This window comes from Typopeltis vanoorti, chromosome 15, assembly GCF_054136105.1.
Source record: "Typopeltis vanoorti isolate ZY-2024b chromosome 15, IOZ_Tvanoo_1.0, whole genome shotgun sequence".
Classification (NCBI taxonomy): domain Eukaryota; kingdom Metazoa; phylum Arthropoda; class Arachnida; order Uropygi; family Thelyphonidae; genus Typopeltis; species Typopeltis vanoorti.
The window spans coordinates 84162239-84189865 of record NC_143563.1 but is presented as its reverse complement, the minus strand read 5'-3'; the positions used below and the strand labels follow the sequence as shown (position 1 = coordinate 84189865).

The window sequence follows — 27627 nt, the reverse complement described above, 5'->3', positions numbered from 1 at the left end:
CTCATGTGTTGTGCTAGTATTGCAGATGTATCGTCTGTTTTTGCTTGGCTTGTGGTATATCTGAAAGACAGTATAATAGAGCATGCAAAAATGATAGACCCTCATAAAAATGCGTTTATTGATTGATTTCTTGCATGTCACACCATTTATTATCATTAAGAAAATTCGAATATTTTTGCCGATAAAATCTGAATCAAAATCCGACTCATTTAATTTTGTTAAATAAATTGATGAATATGTCATCAATTTATTTAACAAAATAGATCTGATTGAAACTCAATTAAACCACATTGATGCCTTCGTGTGTCTGAGCATTCTATTCCCAAAATTTATTAGATTCCGCTCTTGATCATAGTTAGGTTATTAAATGACTTATGTATCTCCCTTAGAAATTGGTTCAAATAAAATAATTGGCTAGGGGGACAATTTTGGGGAAAAAAATCCAAATAAAAATATGAAGAAAATTAGCCGAACTGAAACCTCCGAATAACTTGCATATAGAAGGACGGGAAAACGTCTCGGCTACTCCTGTAATATAAATATCAGTAGCGCTGTGTATATTTACGTCATAGTCCACGTTTGTGTTTCCTCCCCTCTGTATATATCTGATTTAGAAAATGTACAAAAGAGAAAGATCTCGAAATATAGATTGTAATGCTATGTGAACACGAGTAGAATAGAACTCTCATGTTTAATTAATATCTTCTACGTCTATTGCGGTAGTTTGGATATCCTTACGCAGTACTACAAACATGATGGTGTGTGTGTGTGTTATGAACTCGGCATCCTATGCACGTTCTTAGTCAGCACAAACCTGGTATAGAAGCGTGTCCTACATACGGGTATCTAAAAGAAAGCAAGATAAAATGCGACCTTAACTTGCATTTCGCAGTCTTATCTTGTCAGTAGCTTTTGAATGCCAGTAGGCGGCTTAGCCGAAGGTTTACCTCTAGAAAATAAGGGCACGAAATCTCATGGGAAGTAGATTTAACTCCGAAATAAACGAAAACGTACTTAAATTGCAGGTTTATAAACAATGGAAGTTTAATGTTGAAATAATGATGATCGTTTAGCGATACTTAAACGTATCACATGACCAGAACATTTCTTCTGTTGTTACCAAAGAAAAATGGCTGACTAACGATTAAAGATATAGTGATGGTTGCCGTCATGTAGCTCCTGTTTACGAAATATCAGCAGAACCTTACACTTTTGGTCCAAACAATATTTACTAACGTTTTAGGTTTTACCCTCTTTTTTATGAATGAATATTAAAATAGCTTGCAATTATAGAGAGCTCTACAAGCAGTTAGAACTAGTTTATTATTATTATTATTATTATAACTAATATGTAAAGCAACATCGACTCTATTTTACAACTTAATATTTTAATTGACAGTCAAACTAACAATCAAGTAAATGCAATTAACGAAGCAAATAACGATTGTGTGAATATTGTAAAAATAGCCTCAGAATATTACACAAAAAAAAACTTAATCAGTAAATGAATAACACAACTACAATAAAAGACACAAAATTGGAAAATTATTCTTTTCCACAATTGTGTTTGCGACCAGCTATAAAAAAAAATCTTAATCTCCACTTTAAGAATTGATTTAAATGTAATCAGAAGATAGAAAAATTGAAAACAGCCTTGCTAGCATCACCACAAGAATATTAAATATCGCTGAACGAATGTAATCTTGAAAGTTACCGCTGATGGGGAGAATACTTTAAAATTAAAAACATAACTATGTGCATTTTTTAAAAAAAAAATGCAAATCAAATCTAGAGAATAAATCCCATTTGTTTCTTTTATTTTTAATAACCAACTTCGATAGAGTTTCGACATTCGCAGAGAAATGGTTGAGAGAGTGAAAATCGAAAACAGATGCTTTTTGAAGGAACCACATCGAATAAAATAATCCTAGCCAATTACTCATATTCCCAAACCTTGAATCGAAAAACAAAGTCAGCAATTTCATTTACGTGCTCAACAATGCATTGCTAACAATCCTAAATTCGCAACGATAAAATATTCCAACAATGCACTAACGTTCTTTATCTTCTGTTACATAACAGTAATTTCATCAAAAGCTACCCAATCAGTATCCTATTGTTACTTAATTGTTTCCATCTTTTTACTTCAAACTGAAAGACTAATCACAAGTGCAATGTTATTCAGAGTCTATCGTTGGCTACTGCACCGTTCGAGATCGCAAGTCCCAGGGCTGTAGGTAGCTAAAGTTAGCTATATCCTCATTCACTGTTTACTGAGAAGAATAGATGCCAGATATAGATTATTGATCAGTACGTCACTTAGTCTGTATTCGTAGCGTACTGGATTCAAAATACGGTGCAAAGGGTTACGATGATATTTGGTTTATACACACCGTAATCTGAATGGTGAACTCTGAACTTTGGTCGTATTTAGTATTAAGAATACCTACCTTAGCGTCCATACCTCGGACTATGACGAAACAAAGCACAGATCAAAAGAATGTTTAAACGCCTGGCTGGTAGTTTTGCCTCGGGAAGGGTTTATTTGTATAACAATATTCAAACCTCTCATACGTCAAGCCAGATGGATTTCGCTACATTAGATTCAAAACTGAATTTGTATTCGCAAAGCTATTTTATTACAATATTTCCCTCTTCTTTTATTCATACATGCAGAACGAATTAAGGATTTTTATAACGCTGAATAATCAAGCGGCGATGTAGAATGAATAGCAAAAAGGAACTACCATTAATATCTGTCTCACACAGAGGCCGCATATTCCAAGCATCAATTGAATTCTAAAAAAAAATAAGAATTTAAAAAATCCGACATTCTTCCTCCTCTTCTTGCATCACTTACAATAGATTAAGATGAATTAAATGAAGACCAATATGATAAACAGCCGAAAAGTAATAAGGAAATGCATCAGACTCTTAAGTACTTGCACATGACACGCCTATTCACGCGATCCTGAATTTTTGATTGAATGATGAGTATTGACAGACTAAAAAGGCGACAAAGATAATTTCTCTATTGTTGGTTTTATTGCCATTATTAACTGCACTATTGTTGCCATCGACAGTGATCTATTTTTCAATACATACTGCTAATGGAATGGTTGCTATGGTAACTAGAATTTCTTTATGCAATTCATTTTGTTTTTAAGTTTCTGGTTCTTCCGCTCGTTGGTATAAACTCAGAATTGTGCAAGATTGCATTATTGAATAAAATTTGCATAGAACGAGAGAAAAAGAGACGTTGATAGTTTTTTAAACGGCAATATATAAGATGCCGTAGGATAAATAATTGATATTCCATTTCTTTTTTTTTTTTATTTAGAACTCAATACTGTCTCAAATTAATGAGCTACATACGTCCAGAAATATATATAGATATTGGCACATCCTATTTCATTGCATAACTCTTCAAATTCTGGCTTTTATTTTAAGAAAAAGATGAAGCCCCTGAAGGGAAAAACCAATTTATTATAGTTCGAAAGAACTGGTAAGTGACTCGTGCTTGGGATCAATGCTACGCTAATTACGATAGACAAAAAAAGTTCTTTTAGATAACGCCAACATCGAAAAGTAGTGATAATGAAGAAAGTGTGGACCCTCCCGGAAAGAAAGGTTCTCTAATTGATGATAAGATTATCCTCAGAAGTTAAAGAAAATTAAAAAGATTAAGATGTGGCCATAAAACTAAACGGATTGTAATCCTGTATTAGATTCTAATTCTTTGTTCTCTTGGAGGTTATACATCAAATGACATATTTTCTATTCGTAAATTAAAACAGATTAAACGATGGAGAAAACCTTTTACAACTAGCTGATAAAGCGACTTTTGCACGCTCTTCATTTCGAGTTTCATTAAACCCATTCCTCTCCACAGTACCGAGAAGATGTAAACTTATTCCAGAATCCGAAAAGGCCTTTTTTTTGCATCAACTTAATGTTCAATTGTTTGAGATGTTAGTAAGGCTATTTCTTTAAATGTAATGTTAAAAATGAGCAAACTACGGTACGACTGCACATTAACCAACCAGTGTAGTTAACGACTCTAGTATGGCAGTTTCGAGAGTATCCAGATTGTAATGAGAAACAGAATAATTACAAAAATTGATGGAATTCGATTTCTGCTAAAACGAACCCGAGGGAGTTCACCCAATTTAGGGATGTTACTGTTGGATTGTTGTATAGAGAATATCAATGGCCGTTGTGCTGGTCACATGATAGAGTTTTTATAGGCATGAAAATGCCAAGCAATCCCACGCTATTAAAGGAATCCGACCAGCCGTTATTGACACTTTGATAATCAGCTAAGTACTTGTTTACTGCTCTAGCACTTGATACACAATGCACAGTGAGTGCCGACTGTTGAGTCGGAAGTAGGGGTGTGCAGTTGACGATCGACTGGCTGTATGTCTCCCCATCATTAAGATATTAGATCAGGATAGTGACATATATTTAAGACATTTTAAATGTTATGAAGGATACAATATTTTTAATCTTTATGACATGTAAACGTGTCGAATATTTATGTTAAGAAAGTTAACATAATTCTCATTGCTTTGAACGAGACATACTAATAGATATGGTTGGGTATTCCTACGAAAACGCTCCAGAATCCGCATTGAATTCTAAATCTTACTGAAGGTAAAAATAAAAAGAAAATATTAAACACAGAAATCAACGCACAGGAAAATTGCCCCTCCAATTATTACATAACACAATTCAGTATTTCGTTGTTTACAATTTTATATGTAACAATTACATCATATAATGATGAATATTTCCTAATGTTGCCATGGCAACCTATCCTATCGAAACAAACTGAACTATTGTTCAGAGTGACATGTTTCATTGTTTGGTAACTGTAAACCATTTAATGCACCATTTCATTCATAAACGTGAAACATTTTAAGTTCTTGCTGTCAGCTAACACCAATCGTTTGCTCTTTTTTCGGCAACGACTATAGCGCCCTCTTTAGAGCACACGAAAAAAATGCATTACAAATTCACTTTAATAAGCAACATTACCGGGTAACAAGCTTATTATAATAAAGATTATGTGATTCTTTTCTTCTATCTTTCCATTAACTCCGTATATTTTAAGTTCCTCTACACGTGCGCTTGTTGTAGAGCTCATCACGAAGAAAAACACAAGAAAGAAATGAGCCAGCTTGTTACAAATGAAATTCCACAGACATAACTCCTTCACTTTTCTTAATATCTAATCCAGGCGTCGTCTAGAAAAGAAATCCGTGGTAGAAACGGCGATATTTTTTTCCTCCTTCCCTTCGTCAATGCCTTCGTTCCATTAATTTTTATTTTTTTGTTATCCTCCAACATCCATCCTTAAAACGAATTACATGAAGAAGGTTAATGCACATTCGTCGAAACGTCACAACATCGATCTTTCTCTCTCTTTTCTATGTAACAAAAAAAAAAACCTGCTGATATCAACTACTGACTGTTCTTATCTTTTTTTCTCTCTCTCTCTCTCTCTCTCTCTCTCTTTACTTTCCCACCTTTGGTCGAATCTCACTTCATGTCTTACACATCCCAGTTAATTGATTACTAGAGATGAAATACTCCGGAGAAATCAATTCTTAGCTTGCTGCCTCTGATGAGATCCCTTAATAAATATACGGATTAGTTGATTCTGTAACTAAAGATGAACCACGTGAAGAAAGGAGGCGCCGATGTAACGTATCTTTCGCAGAAGAAAGGAGTAGTAAGAACCGAGCTAAATAAGCCAAGTTGGGCTACGCATGTTAAAAAATCGATGCGAGACTTGCATCTGTTCAACTCGCTTTGATTCCGTTGTAATGAGAGAATTCTCAGGAACATCCCCCAACTGGGAATGGTCGTCTTTATCTATTCGTGCAATTAGGATAATTACGGAGGTCTTCATGTTAAAAGCCATTACTTTAATTCCAGTGGACGGACGTGAATAAAGCCAAAGTACCCGTATGTTGTTTAAACCATAGCTTCATTACATATCCTTACTAAACAAACATTCTTCAAGATAGAAAAGTACATGAATACTATTTAGGCATTCACGTGATTATTATTATTTTTTAATGTAAATCCAACTCCCGAAAACACTCTAGTACCGTTGGTGGTCTGGGCTTTACTAAATGATCTAATTACGTTAATAATCATTACATGTAATTAAAACAATATTAATGACTATTTAAATGTTATATATAAGATATAAGAGTTATATCTCTTAGATTGACATGCATTTCTTTTTTTTGTTTTGGGAGATTTACTGAGTCCTTGACTCTTTATCGCTTCATCTGATTGAAGAAAATATGTGAATGGGGGTGTTACTGAACTACAAGCTCTGTTCATGGCTTGGTAGCTGCAATAGCCAAGCCTCAGTTAAAACTTCTTTGGCTGAAAAATTCCGACGATCCCCTAGACCACTCCATAGTAGCCGAAAGTCCAATTCTCCACTCAATGACGGCCACCTCCACCACCGCTCATATTCCAAGGAAAAGCATCCACCGACAAAGCCCCTCACCGGGCCATGCCGAAGAATACTCTCCCCGGAGACTCGAAAGAAACCTAAGAGAGCGAAACTCTACGTCCCAGGGTAACGGCAATAGCCGAGCCCCCCATTTAAAATTACATTGGCTACAACATTGCCATCGGTTACCCTAGGTTTCATCCTTCCATTCTAAATCCACATATATTTCCTTATAGTCCTTATAAGGACTGGCTTAAAGGGGCGAAGCAAGAATGCTTTTCATCTTCCCCGTTATCTGTAGAGGACAAGGTGTTAGTGTAGCACGTTAAGTGTAGGGATAAGGTGTTATTGAGCTATTAATTAAAGCTCTGATCATGGCAGGAGGTTAACAGCAATAGCCGAGCCTCAGAACTTCATTGGCTACAGCATTGCTATCCATTACCCTCCAATGGTATTGGATTGAAAATCGATCACCGCATCTCACGGTCGATTGATTCCATATTTAATTATATGTCCTTATAAGGACTGGCTTAAAGGGGTGAAGCAAGAATGCTTTTCATATTCCCCGTTATCTGTAGAGGACAGTGTAGGGATAAGGTGTTATTGAGCAATAAAGGCTCTGATCATGGCAGGAGGGTAACAGCAATAGCCGAGCCTCGGTTAGAACTTCATTGGGTACAGAATTGCCATCCATTACCCTCCAAGGGGTAATGCGATGGATTGAATGAATCAATCCATCGAATTCTGACCCTTAATTAATTATATAGTCCTTATAAGGACTGGCTTAAAGGGGCGAAGCAAGAATGCTTTTCATCTTCCCCGTTATCTGTAGAGGACAGTGTAGGGATAAGGTGTTATTGAGCTATTAAAGCTCTGATCATGGCAGGAGGGTAACAGCAATAGCCGAGCCTCAGTTAAAACTTCATTAACTACAGCATTGCCATCCATTACTCTCCAAGGGTATTGGATTTCAACCCCTTAATTAATTAATTATATTATATTATATATATATATATATATATATATAAAATTTAAAGGTATATTTATATTTTTTAAAAATATTTTTAATGTTTTAAAATCAAACAAAATTTTATTTAAAATTAAATTTATAATTTAATTTGCATTATTATTTTTAATAATATTTGTAAATAAAATATGCATAATGTCACATCCGTATCAAATTATCATCTTAATAAAAGAAATTTTTACTCAAATGATACCAACACTTAAATTTACTGCCTTGACCTAGGTAGCATTTTACAAAGACATCTCCTTTGAAGGTGAACGCAGAAGTTCAGAGCAAATCACCAGACCGAGGAGGTATCAAGCGAGATGATAAACGTCTCCGCATGCTTGCCCTCTGCAATGAGATACCGGCGCTCAACAAATGGAGCCCGACAAGTAGCAATTAGACACGTGAATGTTGAGAGAGGAACAGAAACTTGCATCATAATTATAGTAATTTGCTCCTTGACATTTTACACTGCAGGATAATATTCATCCCTTGTCTTCTTGTAGTTTCCTTTCTCTAAGCGTCTTACATTTCTCCGTATTTGAATCCATCACCTTGCATGTTTCTCTTCAATATTTCTTCTTAGGCAAAAGTTCGCTTAAATAACAGGAATTCATGGTCGACGTTAAAATTGGTCTTTTATGACTCAATCAAGAAGGGGAAAAAACATTGAGGCTGAAAAGAAATCTAACATAACTCTAGTAAGAAAAATCAAATGAATACGCACTGCAGTATACTATATATAGCACGTTTATGTGGTGTATGTAATACATATACTAAATTTCTCTTTACTCTTGCCAAATATGACTCTAGGAAAGAAAAAAAATACCATCATACAGGACTTAAACCCAAGGCTTTCAACTCTAATCCTTAATCATAGACTTTTATTTCGCTCTGGTGGAAGGGGAAAAAATATACTACATTTTATCGGATGGAGTATAAACCCTGTTTACTTATTCTCTACCATTTCCTACTGCCTCATATGACAGTAACAGTAAGGGGTCCGTTACGCGTTCAGAAATAAGAATTACAGCGATCTATATTGCTTGGCTACACAACCTAGTGAAGTTATGATAGCAAGTAGGCAGTGGATAGCGATGCTCCTGTGCGCTACTAGCCACACTAATCTTAATAAAACATTAGATAATAAATCTAGAAGCTCCCGGGGTTTACAGCAGAGGAAGAAGTGTTATGGTGGATTCGGAATATTAACATCTACGGATCTGTGCAGAAAAAAAAGATTGATAAACAAGGCAATAAGTTATGTACATAATAGACATATCAGGATGGTTATATTAATGCCGGATATCATACAAAAAAATGGCTGACAATTGATCGATTAGAGTTTTGTTTAGACTTTGTGTCTCCAATACGATAGTCAAGATTCTGCCAAGCATTAATAAAGAGCGCGATGAGAATTCTGAATATTTTATTTGGTTCAGCGAACACCATCTGTATGGGAACAGGGAGATGTTCATCATGTTAGCTAGCAAATAACAAACAGATAATGTATTTAACCGGCTTTGATCTCGAACAAGTATTTTAAAACTCGTGTGACTAACTTTGCTCCAAATGTGCCTGCTATCTTGGACGTCGTCATGGTTACGTTGATTGTTAACACTTCTTTTTCCCTTTGTTGGAAACAAGCGAGTTAGGAATTATAGAACCAGCGGCTGCACTTGATGTATCGATGAACAAACACGCGAACTCCGTTAGGCTTAACGTAATCTCATCTATCGCGGATTTCCGATTTATGTATTGAGAAAATAAAGAGATGGAGATTATAAAGATTAGTGGTGCAGAATAATTATGTAGGATATTTAACATTTTATTTCTTTGACATTTGCCTGAAGCGCAAACACATTTCTATAATTTCCAGAAATGTTTAAACAGAGATTTTTAAAACAAAAAGCGAACTTGGGTCATTTTATAACATCATTGTTTTATACACATTTCTTATTTATTTCTGTTCCAAAGATTTTGGCTCGTCAACCACAACAAATACCTGAGGGACATTCTATATTACTGTGATGTCTCCATCACCCACTGAATCTCTCTAAAGGGAGAAATGTGACTCTCGAGATACGGGCATTCTCTCAATCACTCCTACGCGCGCAGCACGCATTGCACACACACATAAACTTCTCCATTGCAAGAGCCCTGAAGATGAAAAATACAAATAGGACTGACAATCACTGATGGAAGTTCATCTTTAGCCTTGTCAAACCTTATAAACAACTAAGAGCCTCTGACAGAGAATCTCACACAATTAAATATTTAATCATGACTCTGTCTTATTGCATTCTAACCATCAACTTTTAGAAACATTATCTGAAACATTTCCGAAATTAATCTGAATGCATTTTGTGGATTTAAGTTTAATTGAAAATGTAATTAACTCAGCGTTAAAAAAAAGGGGTTTAAAACTGTTTGCAATTTTGAGACACAAAAATATTTGGTAGCCTCTTAGTAAGAAGAAATCTCTTCAACTAATTTTTTTAGAGGAGGAGTTTCTGACTGAGAAGCAAGCATATTTACATGCCTTAAAGCTCTGATAAACGCCTTCTCTTATAATATGATGGAAATTCCATCTCGAAATCATTTCAGTAAGCGTTACTGCTTCCGGCTACACTACGGAAGCGATCTTGTAGATGCCGAAGTGTTGCGACGGAAGTAGATTATGATAATTCAATTAAAAATAAGTTGCTATACGCTCCTGCGTGTGTGAGAGAGAGAGTTAGTAGAGAAATCTGAAATCCCTGAGAGCGACAATAGAATATCAAAATGTCGTGTATATATATTCACAGGGGGAGCTTTCGTAGCCTCAGTCAGTATACACGGACCTTTGGTTGGCTTTTTAAATGAAGGATGAGTTATTCGGGTCTCTTACGGAGGGTGTATGGATTTTCATCCCGCAAAAACACATCTACAGATATAAAATACGTACTCTTAAGGGGATGATGCAGAGGAATGGCAAGTCAGCTGCATTAAATTGCCTGAAACCCCCCCTACACATAGGGCAGACTTCCTATGGCTGAGCAGTAGTTACTTTTGAGTCAGGTTCGTTCCGTCATCTATTCAACGATCCATCAATACAACAGATTTGTGCACTGTTCATTATTTTAAATTTTTGTTGTGTATATATATATATATATATATATATATATATTTTTTTTTTTTTTTTTTTTTTTTTAAGAGAAGAGGTAGGATGTATATTATTACAGCCCCCCCCCCCCCAAAGAGGTGTACGTTACAGTCTTACACTGATATTCCATAGCACATTTAAATTCTCTTTTTCAACCCATTTTCTTTCTCCCAAGGGAGCAGGCGAACTCTTACATGTAACATCTCAGAAATCGGTTGGTGGCTGGTCTTTACCTTTTCTCGATATTTCTAAGATGGGGAGTTAAAAAAACAGCCCGAGTTTCTTACGAAAAAAACAAACATCCCCCTACTTACTCAAAGATTAACTAAACTCTGGACTCGTCGGAAAAATATATCCAATTTTTCTCCAACCTGCAACTATAAATGAACCGATAATGTCTCCATCCTTCCTGCTTATTTGGCTTCATGGCAGATACCGCAGCACTGTGCGCACATATTTAAATGATAACTTTAAAACGACCGGAGCTTTAGTAATTATTTCGAGAATCAAAACGAATGAATAAAGAATAGATGACCCTTTTTCCAGACAAAGAATCCGATTTTTCTATGAGGTCAAGTTATGGAAAAGAGATCATGAATCCCATGCGAGTCTTTATCACATTTTTCTTAAGTTTAACTCTCGAATTTTATTCTTCGACTAAGCTGATTTTAAAAACAATCAAGTAGGCACTTTACAATCTGGTTAATGGATGTCTTTTTAGCATTTTATTAGGGTCTCTATCTTCATTCAAAGGGCATAATAACTTATTCAATTTTGCATCATCAACCTACGGTTTAGACAACATTACAATTTTCTTTCATAAACCTTAAGAAAATTGCGCAACCTTTTCTATACTTAAGCTGTCTGAAACATCTGAGGCAGACGTTGGAGGACACGCACTCTGATTTTCTTTGCAATTTTTATTATTATTTTTTTTTGAAGTAAGGCTCAGTCGACGACGTGGGACTCCGTATTCAAGCTTCCATTTTACGAGCCATTGAACACTCCTAAGTGAAGCGAAGAAACATAAGGGAGCCTCTCTTTCTCCTTTTTTTTTTTTTTCATTTCTTTGCATTTCAGATGATCTCCAGTCCCTTTATATCTGGCTATCACTTCTTCACGAGAATCAAATAACGTTAACAAAGTTTTTCACACGTAGGCGACTATTTCTAGACGTCTTTCTTTTGTATTTATGAAATGTTAATTGAATCCACGTGCGAGGAAAAAAAAAAAAAAAAAAAAAACGCTGCTTGTATCTCCCAAATTTTTGCTCTTTACCTTTTGTTACAAAGCACTTAAGAAAATTGAACATTCTTGGAAAACAACAAGATGGATAGATTGAAGGCATTGGAGTATAAATTAAGTCGAAATTAACGGATGTAAGCATAAAAAAATCCAGAGAGCTTCTATAGATGTCACTTCAAGTAATAACTTGTCTCTTGACAACTAGAAGGATGCTTACTAAAGGGATCGTTGCACATGTTATGCTAAGAGAAGCACGATTGAGCACTTGATGCCACCTCTAATAAAAAAAAAAAACACAACAGACAGGTTAATTAAATAAAAACGAATATGTTATTGTTCTTTCCATAAAACAAATACCTGAGCCTCTAAGTCTACAATCCCTCAGTGATTGTGCGCTTATGATTATTGTTGCTTAATATTTCTGCGAAAAAGCACACATTCTGTTAATTATCTGCTCCGTATATTAATATACATGTACAATATAAATTTTTAAGATTCATTCACCTACTCGGACCAGCAGTGTGCGTGTGGGGGGATAATCTAAACATCTGTCCACGGTATGATTCACTACTTCTTGCATTTCCCATGCAAATGAGTCAGAGCTACGTGCCTGAGCTATTGTGGTTAATGAAGGTTACATTTAGGAAGCTTGTGATTATGCTCAGGTGGCCAAGAGCTCTTGAAGACTGCGCATGCGTGTATGATGGTATCAGAAAACATTTGCCTTTAATATATATTTCTCCATTGGTTTGTTCTAGTGGTTATTTAATTGCAATATATGACATTCGATAGTCGGTTGTCTATATTATTATTTAAAAATATTTAGCGAAAAACACTATTTTTTTTAAGAATTATTAATAGCTGACCTCTTCACATCCCTATGAGGCCGGATACCCATCGTTCGGTTGAAAATCCCTTAACGTTTCTCCACAACTTAAACGGGATTTGAAGAAGTATTTCCATCCAAAGAACATCATCACCAACGAAGCTAGGGAGCCTCTGGGGTTAAAAGAATGTTTTTTTTTCACAGTACCAAACAGGTTATAAGATACCAAACCAGAAAAATGTTAAGGTTTGAGGTTCTCACAGCATCTGACATGCACCAATTTCTTTCTATAGAACTAGCACTAGTTTCGGCCCCTTAGTTTGAAAGGCCAGCGTCTTGCCAGCAACCAAAGAAATTACGGGAACTGCGTTTGAAGCATGTTCACATCCCACGTATACCAAGCCTTATCAACCGTTGAATCAAATTCATTCCAAAGTACCGAGATTTGATAGAAAACAATGTAGTCGCACGATTACCGATCTTAATAGTAATAATTTCCAAGCATTTGTGGATATAATTAAATTAATTTAACAAGTGTATTAAAGGCCAACTTAACGAAACCAGAACTTCCTTTGCTCTCGTAATTTAATAAAATAAATTATTCTTATCCTTATAAGGACTGGGAATTAAATTAAAATTTAATTCCCAGTCTTTTAAATTAAAGGGGCGAAGCAAGAATGCTTTTCATCTTCCCTGTTATCTGTCGAGGACAGTGTAGGAATAAGGTGTTATTGAGCTATTAAAGCTCTGATCATGGCAAGAGGGTAACAGCAATAGCCGAGCCTCAGTTAGAACTTCTTTGGCTACAGTATTGCCATCCATCACCTTCCCAGGGTTTTATCCCTAAAATAAATTATATATCCTTATAAGGACTGGCTTAAAGGGGCGAAGCAAGAATGCTTTTCATCTTCCCCGTTATCTGTAGAGGACAGTGTAGGGATAAGGTGTTATTGAGCTATTAAAGCTCTGATCATGGTAGGAGGGTAACAGCAATAACCGAGCCTCAGTTAGAACTTCATTGGCTACAGCATTGCCATCCTTACCCTCCAAGGGTATTATTAATCACCGCATCTCACGGTCGATTAACTCTCTCTGTTCAATCCAAAATAAATTATAGTCCTTATAAGGACTGGCTTAAAGGGGCGAAGCAAGAATGCTTTTCATCTTCCCCGTTATCTGTAGAGGACAGTGTATGGATAAGGTGTTATTGAGCAATTAAAGCTCTGATCATGGCAGGAGGGTAACAGCAATAGCTGAACCTCAGTTAGAACTTCATTGGCTACAGAATTGCTATCCATTACCCTCCAAGGATATTGGATTGAATGAATCAATCACCGCATCTCACGGTCGATTCCGTGTCAGTAGGACTCTGCATTTGTGTTTGTATAACTCGTTCATTATTCTAACATGTTCATTATTTTAAAATATCAAAATAAATTAGAAATAATCATCATCTATAAAAATAATATTTATATAATTTATGTTATGGTGCATAATTCACTTTTGTTATTTATAAAAATTTTTGAAAAATTTTGAATTTTATTAATTAAAATATTTAACGTTTTATTCAAATTTTTCTTTATTTATAGATATATATTGAATTAATATCCAAAATATGTGATTTACAATATGTCATTATGAAACTGCACTGGTTAATTTTCTTTATTAGCTATTTCATCTTTTACCGGTGTGTTATACACATACACACACGCGCGTGCGTGCGTATGAATCCATTATTATAGTTTCATTTATTAAATAAACAACTTCATGTTTTCTTTTTTTAATCCATAATTCCTTATTCTTTCTTTATTAATTATATTAAAGAGTGTGTGCGCGTTCGCAAAGTATTTGAATAAACTCGAAAGCCTCTGCTCTACACACTTGGAATGATGTATCTATCGAGTTTATTCATTTTAAAATACATTAATAATATTCATATAAAGTTAACGGGTACATATTTATTTCATTAATGTTTTCTTTAGTAATATAATTTGCAAATTTGCCAAGTTGTGGAAACGGTGTTGTTGACATAATTTCTCGGAACTCATTTTGGTTTGTGATGGAGCTCTACGTTTAGTTTTTATGTGTCGAATCCTTGCGATACTTGCCTGTAAGAATTTTCATTTGTTATAAAAGATATTCGCCTGTGAGAAATGTTATTAGTAAATTTATGAAGGGGAGGGAAAGGATGAGGCGAAAAAAAACTCGGGAAAGAACACTTCTAAAAATACAAGAAGATTAAGATTTTTAGAAATATGAAGAAACAGACCAAATAACAGGGTAAATTTTAAATTATTTCCAGAAACCATAATGGATGCCCCCCCCCTCTACTGTGTCAAATGTATTCGCAGATCAATTTTCGGAAAGTAAAATCAGTTTCCGGAAGAATTTCTGCATAAAAAAATTATCAACCGATGTCTCCTGCAGATACATGGCGCAGTCTGTCCTTGTACTGATTTTTAAGGACGAAGAAAGTCAGACTACGACGTCAGTAATTTTTTTGGTAGTAAATTTGTATTGGCTCTCTGACCATTAAGTATTTGCTCTCAAAAATTGAATGAATTACCGTGCTATCTTTTGTAATGCTATAGTGGCTAACACATCTTCATTTGCAAAACTTAAGTCTCTTCGCTTGCTAGGAAGGACGTGAATCAGGTTTTTTTTTTTCTTTCCCAACTGAAGGACTAATATCGTATGGTTCTCTTAAATGCACGCTGACAGAGAAAGATAAAATGATATGAAACACTAAAATCGGGTGATTCATGCTCAACAAACGGAACTGAACATTACAAAAAAATTGATTATAACATCTTATTTCATTCAGATATGAATAAGGAAATATATATATATAAATATGCATATAACAACAGCTCACGGAGATAATCTATTAAATGAAGATGAGCATGTTGCTATGTTATTTGCCGAATAATAAATGAAGTGGCAGGTTTAGGAATGGGAGTTAGAAAAGATAACAAGAAAGATATGGTACAAAAGAGTCTCCATGAAGAACTCCAGTTGAAATAGGAAAAATCTTATATTCCTATTAACTATTACGCTTACATGCCAATCTGGTATTGTTTTAATTTTTTTTTGGGGGGGGGAGGGGAGATATACCATAATAACAGATTTTTGAACATCCTCTTATCTACTGATTCAATCTGTAGTTTGAAATAGTCCTTTAAGGACTGGCTTAAAGGGGCGAAGCAAGAATGCTTTTCATTTTCCCCGTTATCTGTGGAGGACAGTGTAAGGATAAGGTGTTCTTGAGCTATTAAAGCTCTGATCATGGCAGGAGGGTAACAGCAATAGCCGAGCATCAGTTAGGACTTCATTGGCTATAGCATTGCTATTCATTACCCTCCAAGGGAATTAATCACCGCATCTCACGGTCGATTAACTCTGTAGTTCGAAAAGTTAATAGGAGATTTATTATAAATAATACATTTGAAATAATAAATGGTGTTATTCGTAATTCTAATGAAAGTTTAATATAAACGATACTGAAAACTTTTTTTATTGAAAATTCTAATGAAAGACACAGAAGACAAAAAATTTGGTAATAATAAATGTCCAAAAAACCGATAGCTTAATAAAATAAAGATAAATATGATTACTGTTAAATAACCTCCTGACAAAATTAGTTCATATGTATATTGGCCTGTTAACTTATTTTATGGTTTAAAATTTACTAAAAAAGCAAATCATATTTACATGTATGGGAAAAAGCGTACATATTTTGAATTAATGAAACCAAATATAATAAATGACAAATGTACCTGTCCAGCTATAGCGCGAGTTAATATTACGAGTATGTCACACAATAAGGACAATTTGTTTTATTTGCTGGCTACTTTCGTTACCCTTAAGCCTACAAACCATCGGTAGAAATGGCCGTGTACCAATCATGACTACGGAAATGAGGGCCTTTCCGTAGTCATGAATAACTCCTACTTCCCAGAAAGTAGGAGTTATTCCCTAGGTTTGTTTTTGGACAATAACTTCAAATGGAAGACCCATGCGAGCAGTTTAAAAAAATGGATAAATCTTGAATTATTTGAGACAAAGTACTTCAAGGAAATGTATGCGCATGTATTACTTTTGGATCTACAAAATATATCTATACTGTAAAATTATCTCAAAAAAAAAACAAAAAAAAAACTACAAATCACATGCAAAGATGAAAGATTTTCAACCATACAATTGCTTCAAACCGACTACTTTTATATTCTTCTGAGACGGATCTACGTATAAATAATGCTTACAATTCTTCATGTGTCAATTAAATTGGCAATTTTCGAAACAGATGCCTGAAATTACTGGGATAGAGTAGAGCGTGCGACCAAAAATACCGGTTATCGGCAAGAGATTTGCTGACAAACCAGCCACTGATTACACTTAGCTTTTCTGTCGCACGCACTGATTTGATCCATTTTAGAATGACACGAAGGCACGTGTAAAAGCAGGATGCAAATATTACAGGAATGTGCGACGCCTTCCGAAACTGCGTTAGTTTCTATGGATGCTGTTGTTAACTTTCCTCCTATTAAGAATATGTGCGCCGCTTAAAAGACAAAGCGCTATTTCAGAAGGAAGTTGTTCTGAAATAGCGCTTTATAACGAGAAATATATACACTTACAACTCAACCTAATGGAAATATTTCAATGTACTGTTTTTCCCTAAAAAAAAAACTATTTATTGTACGAAATTTTTATTTTTATCCCTGAAGAATATCTATCTAATAGAAATTTATTTATGTATTTATATTTATATACAGTATTTATATAAATTTAAAACATTTTATAAATCTAAAAATCATTTATATAGAATATTTCTGTAGATTTTTAAATGGTGTTATTAAATTGTTAACAAAATTATAATTTTATTTGTAATATATTAAATAGTTGTATTAGATTTCTATATAAATTATATAATTAAGTATAATTATTAAGAAATATACATAATATATGCATATAATGAGAGTTCAAATTTCTCGTTATGAGTCTTTTGATGGTTAACGGTGGCGCTGATAGGCAGAAAAACAGTAGGAGAAAAAGAACCATCACTTGATCACTTTTAAGTTGTTAATTCACCGGATACTTTTACAACACTTTTTTTTTAACTTCACTCTTTGAAGAAACAGTCCCAAAATGGAAGAAAAATACTAAAAATACGTTGCGCCTCCCGAGCACAATTAGAAGAACAACGGGAAATTGCGCCCTTCGATTGGAAAATACTCGAGTTCGATTCTCGTCGTAACGAGAGAGATCCTCATATGGACTTTTTCAACAGAAGGTGAATAGCCAATTGCACACGGAGGTAGGAAAAGTTTTTTTTCCTATCCTAGAAACACGGGTTTTTCATTTCGCATACAGGCAAATCGGCCAAGAAAACATGCAATTTACAGACAAAAACTACTGTTGATGGTGGTGACAGGTGGGATTGTGTTGTTATGACGGTATTAGAAGTTGGAAGATTAAGCAGGGAAGATGGCGAGTGGGGTATAATGGTGCGAAGTGCTCTATCGCGCCTCGTAGTGTCACATGACAATAACGACTTCACGAATCCAATAACAATGAATGACTTAGCCATGGGCAGTCCCTTATCACCTCCCTGCGCTGATCTGTTCATGGAAAAATCAGAAGCTGACATCCTTTCCAAATTAAACCAAAGCCGTTGGTTTGGTGGAGATATGTAGATGTTTTCATAATTTGAAGAGGCACCGAAACACCCTTTTGAATTTCTTACAAAAATAATTTCCTTCCACCAAAAAACACAGTTCACGTTTCTAAAGAATAGCCAATTGCCTTTTCTAGATACACTAATTGAGAAACAATAACAATGAATATTTACAGCTTCAGAAGACAATTATTTTATGAATATTTTATAAATAGATTATATAGATTTCTAAATGGTGTAACAATCAAACTAATTTTTAAAATTAATAGATGTGAATAAAATTCTCGAAAATAGCTTATAATAACTAGTAAATAAATGAATTTTATTGCTTATAAAGTAAATTGGAAATTCGCACTTAACAGACCTAATTTTCCATACATTAATTACTCTCCAAATTTTTAGGCTTACCATTCCATTTTATATACTAAACCATAGCTAGAATATGGTTAAGACATTTTTATGTATTCTCCATCAATATTATGTTTGACTGTGACACAAAATACTTTTAACTAGAACTCATACTTCTCTTGCAATCATGCACACGAAAAACAGAACTCTATTGTTCAACAAAACAGAATTTGAAGACGGAGTTTGATTCGGGTTCGACTTAACAGTAGAATCGGTGGTATTCAATATTTAAAATTCTGTCAAGAAAAAAAAAACAACTTTTTTTTTATTCGCTGGGAAAAAGCCATACATATTTACACCGAAATTTTTAACATATAAATTTTCACATTTATTCTATTCTGACTTTTCCAACGGGGGAGAAAAAAAAAAAAAAACATATCGCATAAACAATAACGCAGACATGTAGGAATATTGGAGACGTCCTGCCAATCATGAGTTACATGGTACGTGAACGCACGCGCGCGTGTGCGACAATCTTCATTTGAAATTGCATTGAGCATCAAGGCGTGATGCGAAATGTGAAGTAGGCGATAAAAAAAAAAGTTCTGTTCCGACTACAACGATGTAGTTTATGGAAACGAATAGAGGGACCACACCAGTCCGAAAGACTGTAATAAAAATAAATCAAGTTAGGGAAGAAAAGCCTTTAAATGCGCGCTAATGTTTAATTTACGTTTCCCAATCTCATAAAATGGAATTTATAAAATAAATATGACAAGCGGGGTTGTAAAAATATTCAACCGACAGGTTTAAAGATTTTCTATTATTAATTAAGTATCTTTTCGAGTCCTTTTATCACTGCTTATATTTCATGTCTCAGACTGGCTTTATCTAAAAGTTAGAATTCCCAGTTATAATCTGAGAAATGTGTATTTGGGCATTTCATATTTTATTTATCGTTCCTTCCATTTTTACATATCCTAGTCGGCATACAGGCGTTCCTGACTTGAAGCATTTCAAGGTAAATTTATCAGAAAATATAGGCCAAAAGAAAACAAAAGGAAGACGGAAGTAACAGAGTTACAGTGGAAAGGAACACGGAAGATAAAATATTATTTTTTGCATCTTTTACTTGCAGCCATCTTCAGAAAGACGACTACACAGGAAAACAGAATACTGTACTTCATGTACGTAATATTAAATGATTCGCCAACCAAGATTATTTGACAATAAACTTTTTAGTGTATTTGATATGGTTGGGAAAACTTGGATAAAAGTTGTTCAATACTTAAATATATTACGACAGCAGCACACAAGGTTGGTTCAAGTTATATGAGACTACTTGAATGATCTATTGTGGCTCAAACAAAATGTAAAATGCACTAAATATTTTAAACCCCCCCCCTCACTTAAGAAATCCTCTTTTATACTACTTGCAAATAGACATTGCCGAGGGAACATTACTCCGAAAGATTATTATTGTACGGACATGGAGTCCTAAGATATTTTGGGAGACTTCAACAGTCAACACAACGTGCATTACCTCTCCTTGACCCCATTACTCAGACACAGCACTAGCAACTGATTTTGACAACCCATTGTATTCAATTCGCAACCCTCCAAGCATTTAGTCCTCACACCCTTATTAGCCACATTCGTAAACTTCCAGGGTGACTACCCCCTTGTTCTGTCCCATCTAGCCTAGTGCTGAAACATTCCCTTTGCATCAATTTTATAAAACCTTTTAACTTAAATGTTTTATCATATCCCTCCCTCTTTCTAGTATCAACCAACTTTTGCAGTCCCAAACCCCTCAATCTATCCTCATATGGAGAATTCCACAGACCATTTTAGTCACTCGCCTCTGAATTCTCTCTACTTTTGTTTTGTTTCATCCGAAGAAACCCAAATGACCAAACGCTTTATAAAGAGGAACAACTTCTTTATCGGTACGTCTGTTCAATAGCCAAGTGATCTTATACTCCATAATTAATACTGTTTACAATGAATGGGAGAATGTACTCAATTCATATTCGTTTTCCAGCCCTGTATGTTGTTATCTATTCTTAGAAGAACATTAAATAAATGCATACGTTTCATCTTTACAATTCTAAAGTTAATTTTGTTTACTTCATTTTTTTTTTCAATTTCACTCTATAACTTTTCCCCATTAAAACCGACGTATGGGGGTTCTGCTCCTAATAAACATTTGAACCAGTTTGTATTTTATTTTTACCAGTTTTAAACTTGAATAAAAATATATGAAACGCTTTTTAGAATTACATTTAGAAAATTAAATGTTACTATAGAGCATAGGTGGACAACAGCAGGCCCGCGACAGGATAAAAACTATATTAAATTACATATATTATCAATTTAGCTATCAGTTTCGATCGCAGATTTTCTGATTGATATACTAGTTGTGTTCATTATTCCTGATGACGGAAATAATTTATATTCTCAACACGGAATCAAAATTGCTTTAAAAAGATTATTCAATTTATAAAATCTACTGCTTCTGTGTGCGAGTTGTAGTAGTGGGAGTGGCAGATTTCTATGTGCTCCCGAGTAACGCATCATTGAAAGTCACTTGCTCTGGTTACAGTGATCAGTTTCACAGTTAACAGTGTTATTGTTGCAGTTTGTGTTCCCTGGTCAGTTACTTCAGCCTTTGTGTACTCACAGTGTTCTCATTAAGTTGTGTTACATGTAATAAAAACCAAAAATATGTAAGTAAATTTAATTTAACAATTTATATTTAAATCAATTAAGTATTTTATATTGCTCTCGTAGTAGTAAAATGATTTAACAAATATAATAATTCAATACATATAACTATTGCCTAGAAAAAATGCAGACTTTATTTTGATTTAAGTTCTGTCTAAAAGTGTGCGGCCCGAACCGCTACCACTCGGATCATATATTGGCCCTCGTATATAATGAAGTTGGCCACGCCTGTAGCATGCAAATTGTTTTCAACTTATTCTTAGTCGCGTGATAAAAAAATCTCTGTAGCCGATGGTTCTCGTGATACAAACCAAAAGCATAAAATGGAAAATGTCTTGAGTAGAATTGCTAGCTAAACTATCCTAAACCTTTCTTCGTCATCATTTGACGAAGAAAGCTTTACGTAAGGTTTATGGAAACTATACTTATGCATAGGAGCATGATGTATTGCGTGCGTGGAATATTAAGCTTAAAATGTACTCTATTCATTTATGTTTTTGTATTATTTACTGTCATAAAACATCTTATATAAATGAAACACACCTATTCAGAAAAATAATGCGAATGACTTTATTTCAGTGTATTTTATGGATATATAAGTCTAGTTTTCGCATATAAAATAGCCTTTGACCATCCTTTATTAATTTAATGCATTTTTCTACTTTATTTTTACTTAATGAAGAACCAAAACATGGAACCAATCAAGGACTCATCCGTCCATGACTCCCTGGAGGTCTCAGATAATAATAATAATTTCAAGCCTTCAATAAGTGGAGTGGGGTCTCATTGCGGAATTCGAAACCGCAACCTGTGGTTTCGAATTCCGCAGTGGGTACGGATCCACTCTGCGAACCGCGCCGTCAACCAAGTTGGCTTGTCTGTTTTCCGAAATACACAAAACCCGAATTTCTGGAAGGCAAAACGCTACCTCCTGCCTTTGAGACAACTACCCTACACGCATTGTTATCAAACCATTAGAAATATGTTCCTTACGTGCCTGACTGACTTAGAACAGAGATCTTTTCAAGTGTCGATCTTCCAACTGCAGTAGGGAGGCACTTCGTGACCGTGAATGATCTATCATCCCACAGAAATGACACACATTGAAATATGACTTCTCTTTTCTTTTTGGAGCTGTTTTATTCCTTACGAATTGTTCGCAATTGGGTCAATTTTTATCAATAATCGGATGCCACTTCATTTGTTGCATCTTCTCCGCAGCTTAAAGATTATCGTCAGGTCAATGACCATTGGGATTTATCCTTTCATTACAACAATGCCAGAGGAATCCATACCAGGAACTCACCATAAAGACCGGCTTCCTACAGAACTCCATAATTGTAATTAAATGTGAATTTTGATATTTCTTCCGTAAAGCAAAACAAACGCATGTCGCCACTAGTATGGCTTGAGCAGTAAAGATATTTTCGTAAGAAACTAATCATTTGTCAGACTACATAATTACCATTTTGTGTTCTAATGAATGTTCGCTCCTAAACCTATTTTATGAACCCAAAATAGGTCGTCTCTTTTCAGAGGAGTCTAGTATGTTATATTAAAATACAGCACATCAAATTAAAAATTCGTCACCACTGAAATTGTTATAAACATTAATAAAAACATTGTCATGGAAATACAATGTAGTCTATCAAGAAGATTATTTTATCGGACTTCCACTAGTAGACGTATCTCTCTATACGGTCACAAAGGCATGACCTCCGCGCAATATGCTATTTCACATTATACCAGGATGTATACCTAATTAAAGTCAAATAGAGTCATCATTTGTTATGTTGGTACGAAAGATACAAATTGTTTATTCCAAGTTGGAGGTGTGCTCAATATTTCGTCCCACTTTTATTTTTACAAGATAAATATCATTAATGAAAAATCAAACAATATTTAAAGCATCTGGTTTTTATAATTCTTAAATCCTTCTGTCCGGTAGATCATGAACTGAAATTTCTTCTGTATTAAGAAGTCTGTTTGTCTCTATGCTGGAGGAAACCCTGAATTTTTCTCCAACAAAAATACACATCTTACTTCGGTTTCAGTGCCGCTTACGTGTTCTTTTATTCGTAAACAAAATGCCAAATAGGGTGGCCTGGTTGGTCTAGTGGATAGCTACTGTGTTCTCCAATAGGGTGGGATTGCAATCCAAAGGTGGTGTGGATGTTTGTGGTTGTAGATGGTTTTCGACGCCCACTATGATATTACTACTATACTCCGAGTAGGCCTGAATTGGAAAAAAAAGTTCCGAATTTGGTTTCTAGATCAAAGATCCCTGTTTATCCAACCTCAGATCATCACAGTACTAATGTATATTACAGATCTTGTAATATACTTTAGTATATTATAAGTAATATTAATTTGAAACTAATTTCTTACCTAATCCTTTATCACCACTCATAAACACAATGCAAAGAACTGAATATGGAATTCCACGTTTCCATTATGGATACATCAGTGTTTTTTCGATTATCATCATTTGCACTAACAATTAATAAAATCATTAATTGGAATGTGTGTATCTTTATTATCATCCTTGTATCAAAACATTTTTCCACCAATTCAATTGATAGCCCTGCTTTTCATGGCTTAATTCCTGTTCAAACACATCGAGTATCGAATAATAAAAGAACACGAATAAAGTGCAACCACATCGCGTGATTTAAAAATGGAGGAATAGGTTTTTGTTGCGTGTACACGACAGTGATACCAAAATTGTCGCCAACTTACCGAGACGAGCTTTGAATTTCTTTTTGCGGTGTTAATAAAATCCTTCCATAATAATAAGTCTTAATTTAAACCTCGCGCAAGTTCGTTCCACTTCATAAGAAAAATATTCTAAACTTACATGATTAAAATTTTCTCATTTATAATCGAGCCCTTTTTTTCATTTTTTTGGGGTGTCTTGTTCTTAAATCTTACTTGATGTAGGTTTTAAATTACGGCAGATGGCGTCTTTCCCAGTATCATATCGTTAGCAGCCTTTCTGATTAAGGGTTTCAATTTCAGAAGTCGCTTAAACCACCAGTCTGTGTAATTAGAGTTTCATCAGCGTGTGCGGTGCTCTCGCCAAATAAACTGCGGTGGGTAAGCCATATTTCAAGTTGCAAAAGCTCACACAATTATGAGTTAGGGTTAGCACAGATTATTCCTCTAATGTTAACCTTGGTGCAACAAATAGCTAGAAGCTACACACACACGCGCGCGCAAACATAAAAGAAATTAAAACTCCACACATCGCGCTGCTCAAAAGCATTACCGTGATAAGCCGCTATGTGTTACTTAGACTAACGTCCAATAGACGCACGTGGTCCTAGATAAACAGACATGGCGAGTATGCGAACAGTCGTAACTTAGCACTGGAGCATCGTTTAAATGAAGGAAAATTGAAAAAAAAAAGTGAAACACTCACCGAGATCGTCAATCCTGGGCGAAAGGGTTAAAGTGACAGCCACCAATACAACACACATCACTAAAATAAACACGGCGAACGAACCAATCACCATGATGATGATTCGGCGATGACCGCTGGGTTCTTCGGCATCGGGATCGCAGGGACGGGTGTCACCGTCGGTGACAACGACAGTGGGTGTGGAAAGACGGGAGGTCCGGCGCGAACTCCGATCACCCTGGGTGATCACGGACGCGGTGCTATTGCTCCGGTGGTGCTTGTGGTAGCTGTGCTCGTCGATGCTGTGCCGAGAGCCCCTGTGGTGGTGGTGATGGTGGTGGTGGTGATGCAGGAAGTTTTCTTCTTCGTCCGTCCGGGAGGATCGCCTGCTGTGGCTGACGCTGCAATTACTAGAACAGCGGGACGAAGGCGTCAGCCTATCCTTGGAATGTCTGGGAGTCAGGGTGCCGTTATCCCGTGGGTCAGACAGCCGAGATGCCGAACTCCCGCGCCGTCTTCTCTCTCTGCTCTTACGGATATCCGTGTCCGGACAAGATCGCTTGCGATCGTGTCGACGGGTTTTCGGCTCCAGTAGATCCACCTGGACCGAGTGGCGGCGATCGAGCAGGGAGTCCTCGTCGTCGTCGATGGGCAAAGGTAACAACAGGTGGCTGTTGACCATCAAACTGCGAGAAGATCCCAAAGGTGACCTTTGATCTCCGTCTTCGTTCTCCGGGGTCACCAGTAAGATGATGCCGTCTTGTATCTGACTGATCGACCTGGGCGGCTTACCTTCGATCTGCAGGTCAAGAGGAAATCGCTCGCCGGAGATATCGGTGTCACTATTCGGTTTATCCGACTGGTTAGCCTCGCATTGGACAGAATCCATGTTCGACTGAGTGGTCGTAAGCTTGGCGAGATGTTGACGTGGCTGTCGTCGAAAAATCCTCGAAGGGGAAAAAAAGATTTCCAGCTGTATCCGATAGTTACTTGCCGACAACGCTCATGCCCGTCCACCGTGTGACTGCGGTGTGGCCGAAGCAACGTGAGCGTTGTTTCCAGTGGCAACCCTCTTCCAGTTCATCCTAATGCGAAGAGAGCCTGATGCTCCGTCCGTGCGTATGTGTGTGTGTCTTGCGTGCTAGTTCGAAACGGCGCGAGTACAGGCATGCGAAGCGCTCTATGTTAGCATTTCCAGCGCATTTATTTTCCCCGTCTCTTCCCGCCTCTGCTTCCTACCCTCCCTGCTTTTCTTTCGCTCATGCTTGCAACGCATGCGCAGATAAATAGTGAAGCACTGAAATGACACGTATTCAACCGATTGCTTTATTTCAATACTTGGGTTAAATATTCTTCATTTCTGGGGGACGGGGGTGGGGGTCCGTACGTCACTAAATTACCAAATCAGAGAGAGAGAATCTATGATGAGTTTCCACAAGATTAAACCAAGCGAGTCTAACAAACATTGCCATACTTTAGTGCAAGAGACTGAAACACACCGAAACGTGAAGTTAAGAATAGTTTCGCGGTTTTATTTGGTTATTAATAAGCGATGAGATACTCGGAGTACAATCTTACGACCTCATAAATAAATGCTAAATAAATACATAAAGAAGAGCCATATTGAAACCAAGCTTGATCTCGACTTTAGCTCAAAATATAACAATTCATCTTTTAATCTAGAAAAAAAAAAATTGACGTTCGAATACAAATGAAAATCTTAATTCTTTTATCTTATTTCCCGTGTGTACGGTATAGTAATCTTTTGAACTGTATGAGAATGACTAATTAAATGTCTGCGATCAATATTTAATTTATTCAAGTTTTCAAATACACGAACGTTAGTCTGAACTCCATATTAAAATATGGAGAGTTATTATAGCACAAGAGTAAATAAATGCCAGTCATGATTTCTAGAGGAAGTAAATTATTAAAACTGGAATTTTTTCGGATACTTTAATGGAAGGAAAAGCATCATTTTATACGATCTCGTAATCAGTATTACAGGTATATGATAAAACAACACATTCCTAGTGAAAAAGAAAGTAGGGCCACTATTCAGTCGATATTCCCTCTCGAATGAGCCGTTCATTATTGATGTGCAATTAATTCTATTAATAATTGCATACGATTCACTGTATAATATATCTTTAGAATATACAATATAATATATAATAAACATATAATAATATAATATAATAACTTTATAATATTGGTTAAAAATGATAGTATAAGACAATAGCGAAGTAGTTATGTGTAGTTAGTACTCTATGGTGTTAATATCAGAATTAATTACAATTATACATTATAATTTTATTATATTATAAAGATATAAAAATATTATAAAGATATAATTTTATCAATAATTAGGAACAAACTTCTCATAGGACATTTCTAAAGCTTTACGAGTTATCAAGCCAAAAAAAGTCATTTTCTCATAACAATTAAAGTAGAGTGATATGTAAAAATTAAAAGTGTTGCAATATATTTTTTGTTATTTGATAAAAAACTTGGTTTATTGTTATAAATTTGAATGAAAATAAATTGTATATTTTAATAATAATTATTTATTTAAATTTTATAAATATTAAATAACCATGAATATAAAACTTTTTAGTTATACCAGGTTACACTAATAATTATAGTCTGCTTTAGCGAGCACTAAATGTTGGAGTTTCATTCTGTGTTGAAATGAATGAATGTTATCGTCTACTGCGCACATTGCATGCGCATGCTCATATGAAGGAGAACACAAACTGAAAATGAATG

General features: G+C 35.3%; 1 protein-coding gene across 1 annotated transcript in view; it reads right to left on the bottom strand.

Moving 5' to 3' along the window:
• The window catches only part of LOC150098943 (uncharacterized), a 336257-nt gene extending 310463 nt beyond the window's left edge, over positions 1-25794 (bottom strand). Inside the window, exon 1 of the mRNA XM_090405002.1 lies at positions 24880-25794. Coding sequence (XP_090261128.1) covers positions 24880-25747 — 868 coding nt within the window. The 5' untranslated portion in view covers positions 25748-25794. The remainder of the gene's footprint in view (positions 1-24879) is intronic.
• Positions 25795-27627: the final 1833 nt, after the last annotated feature.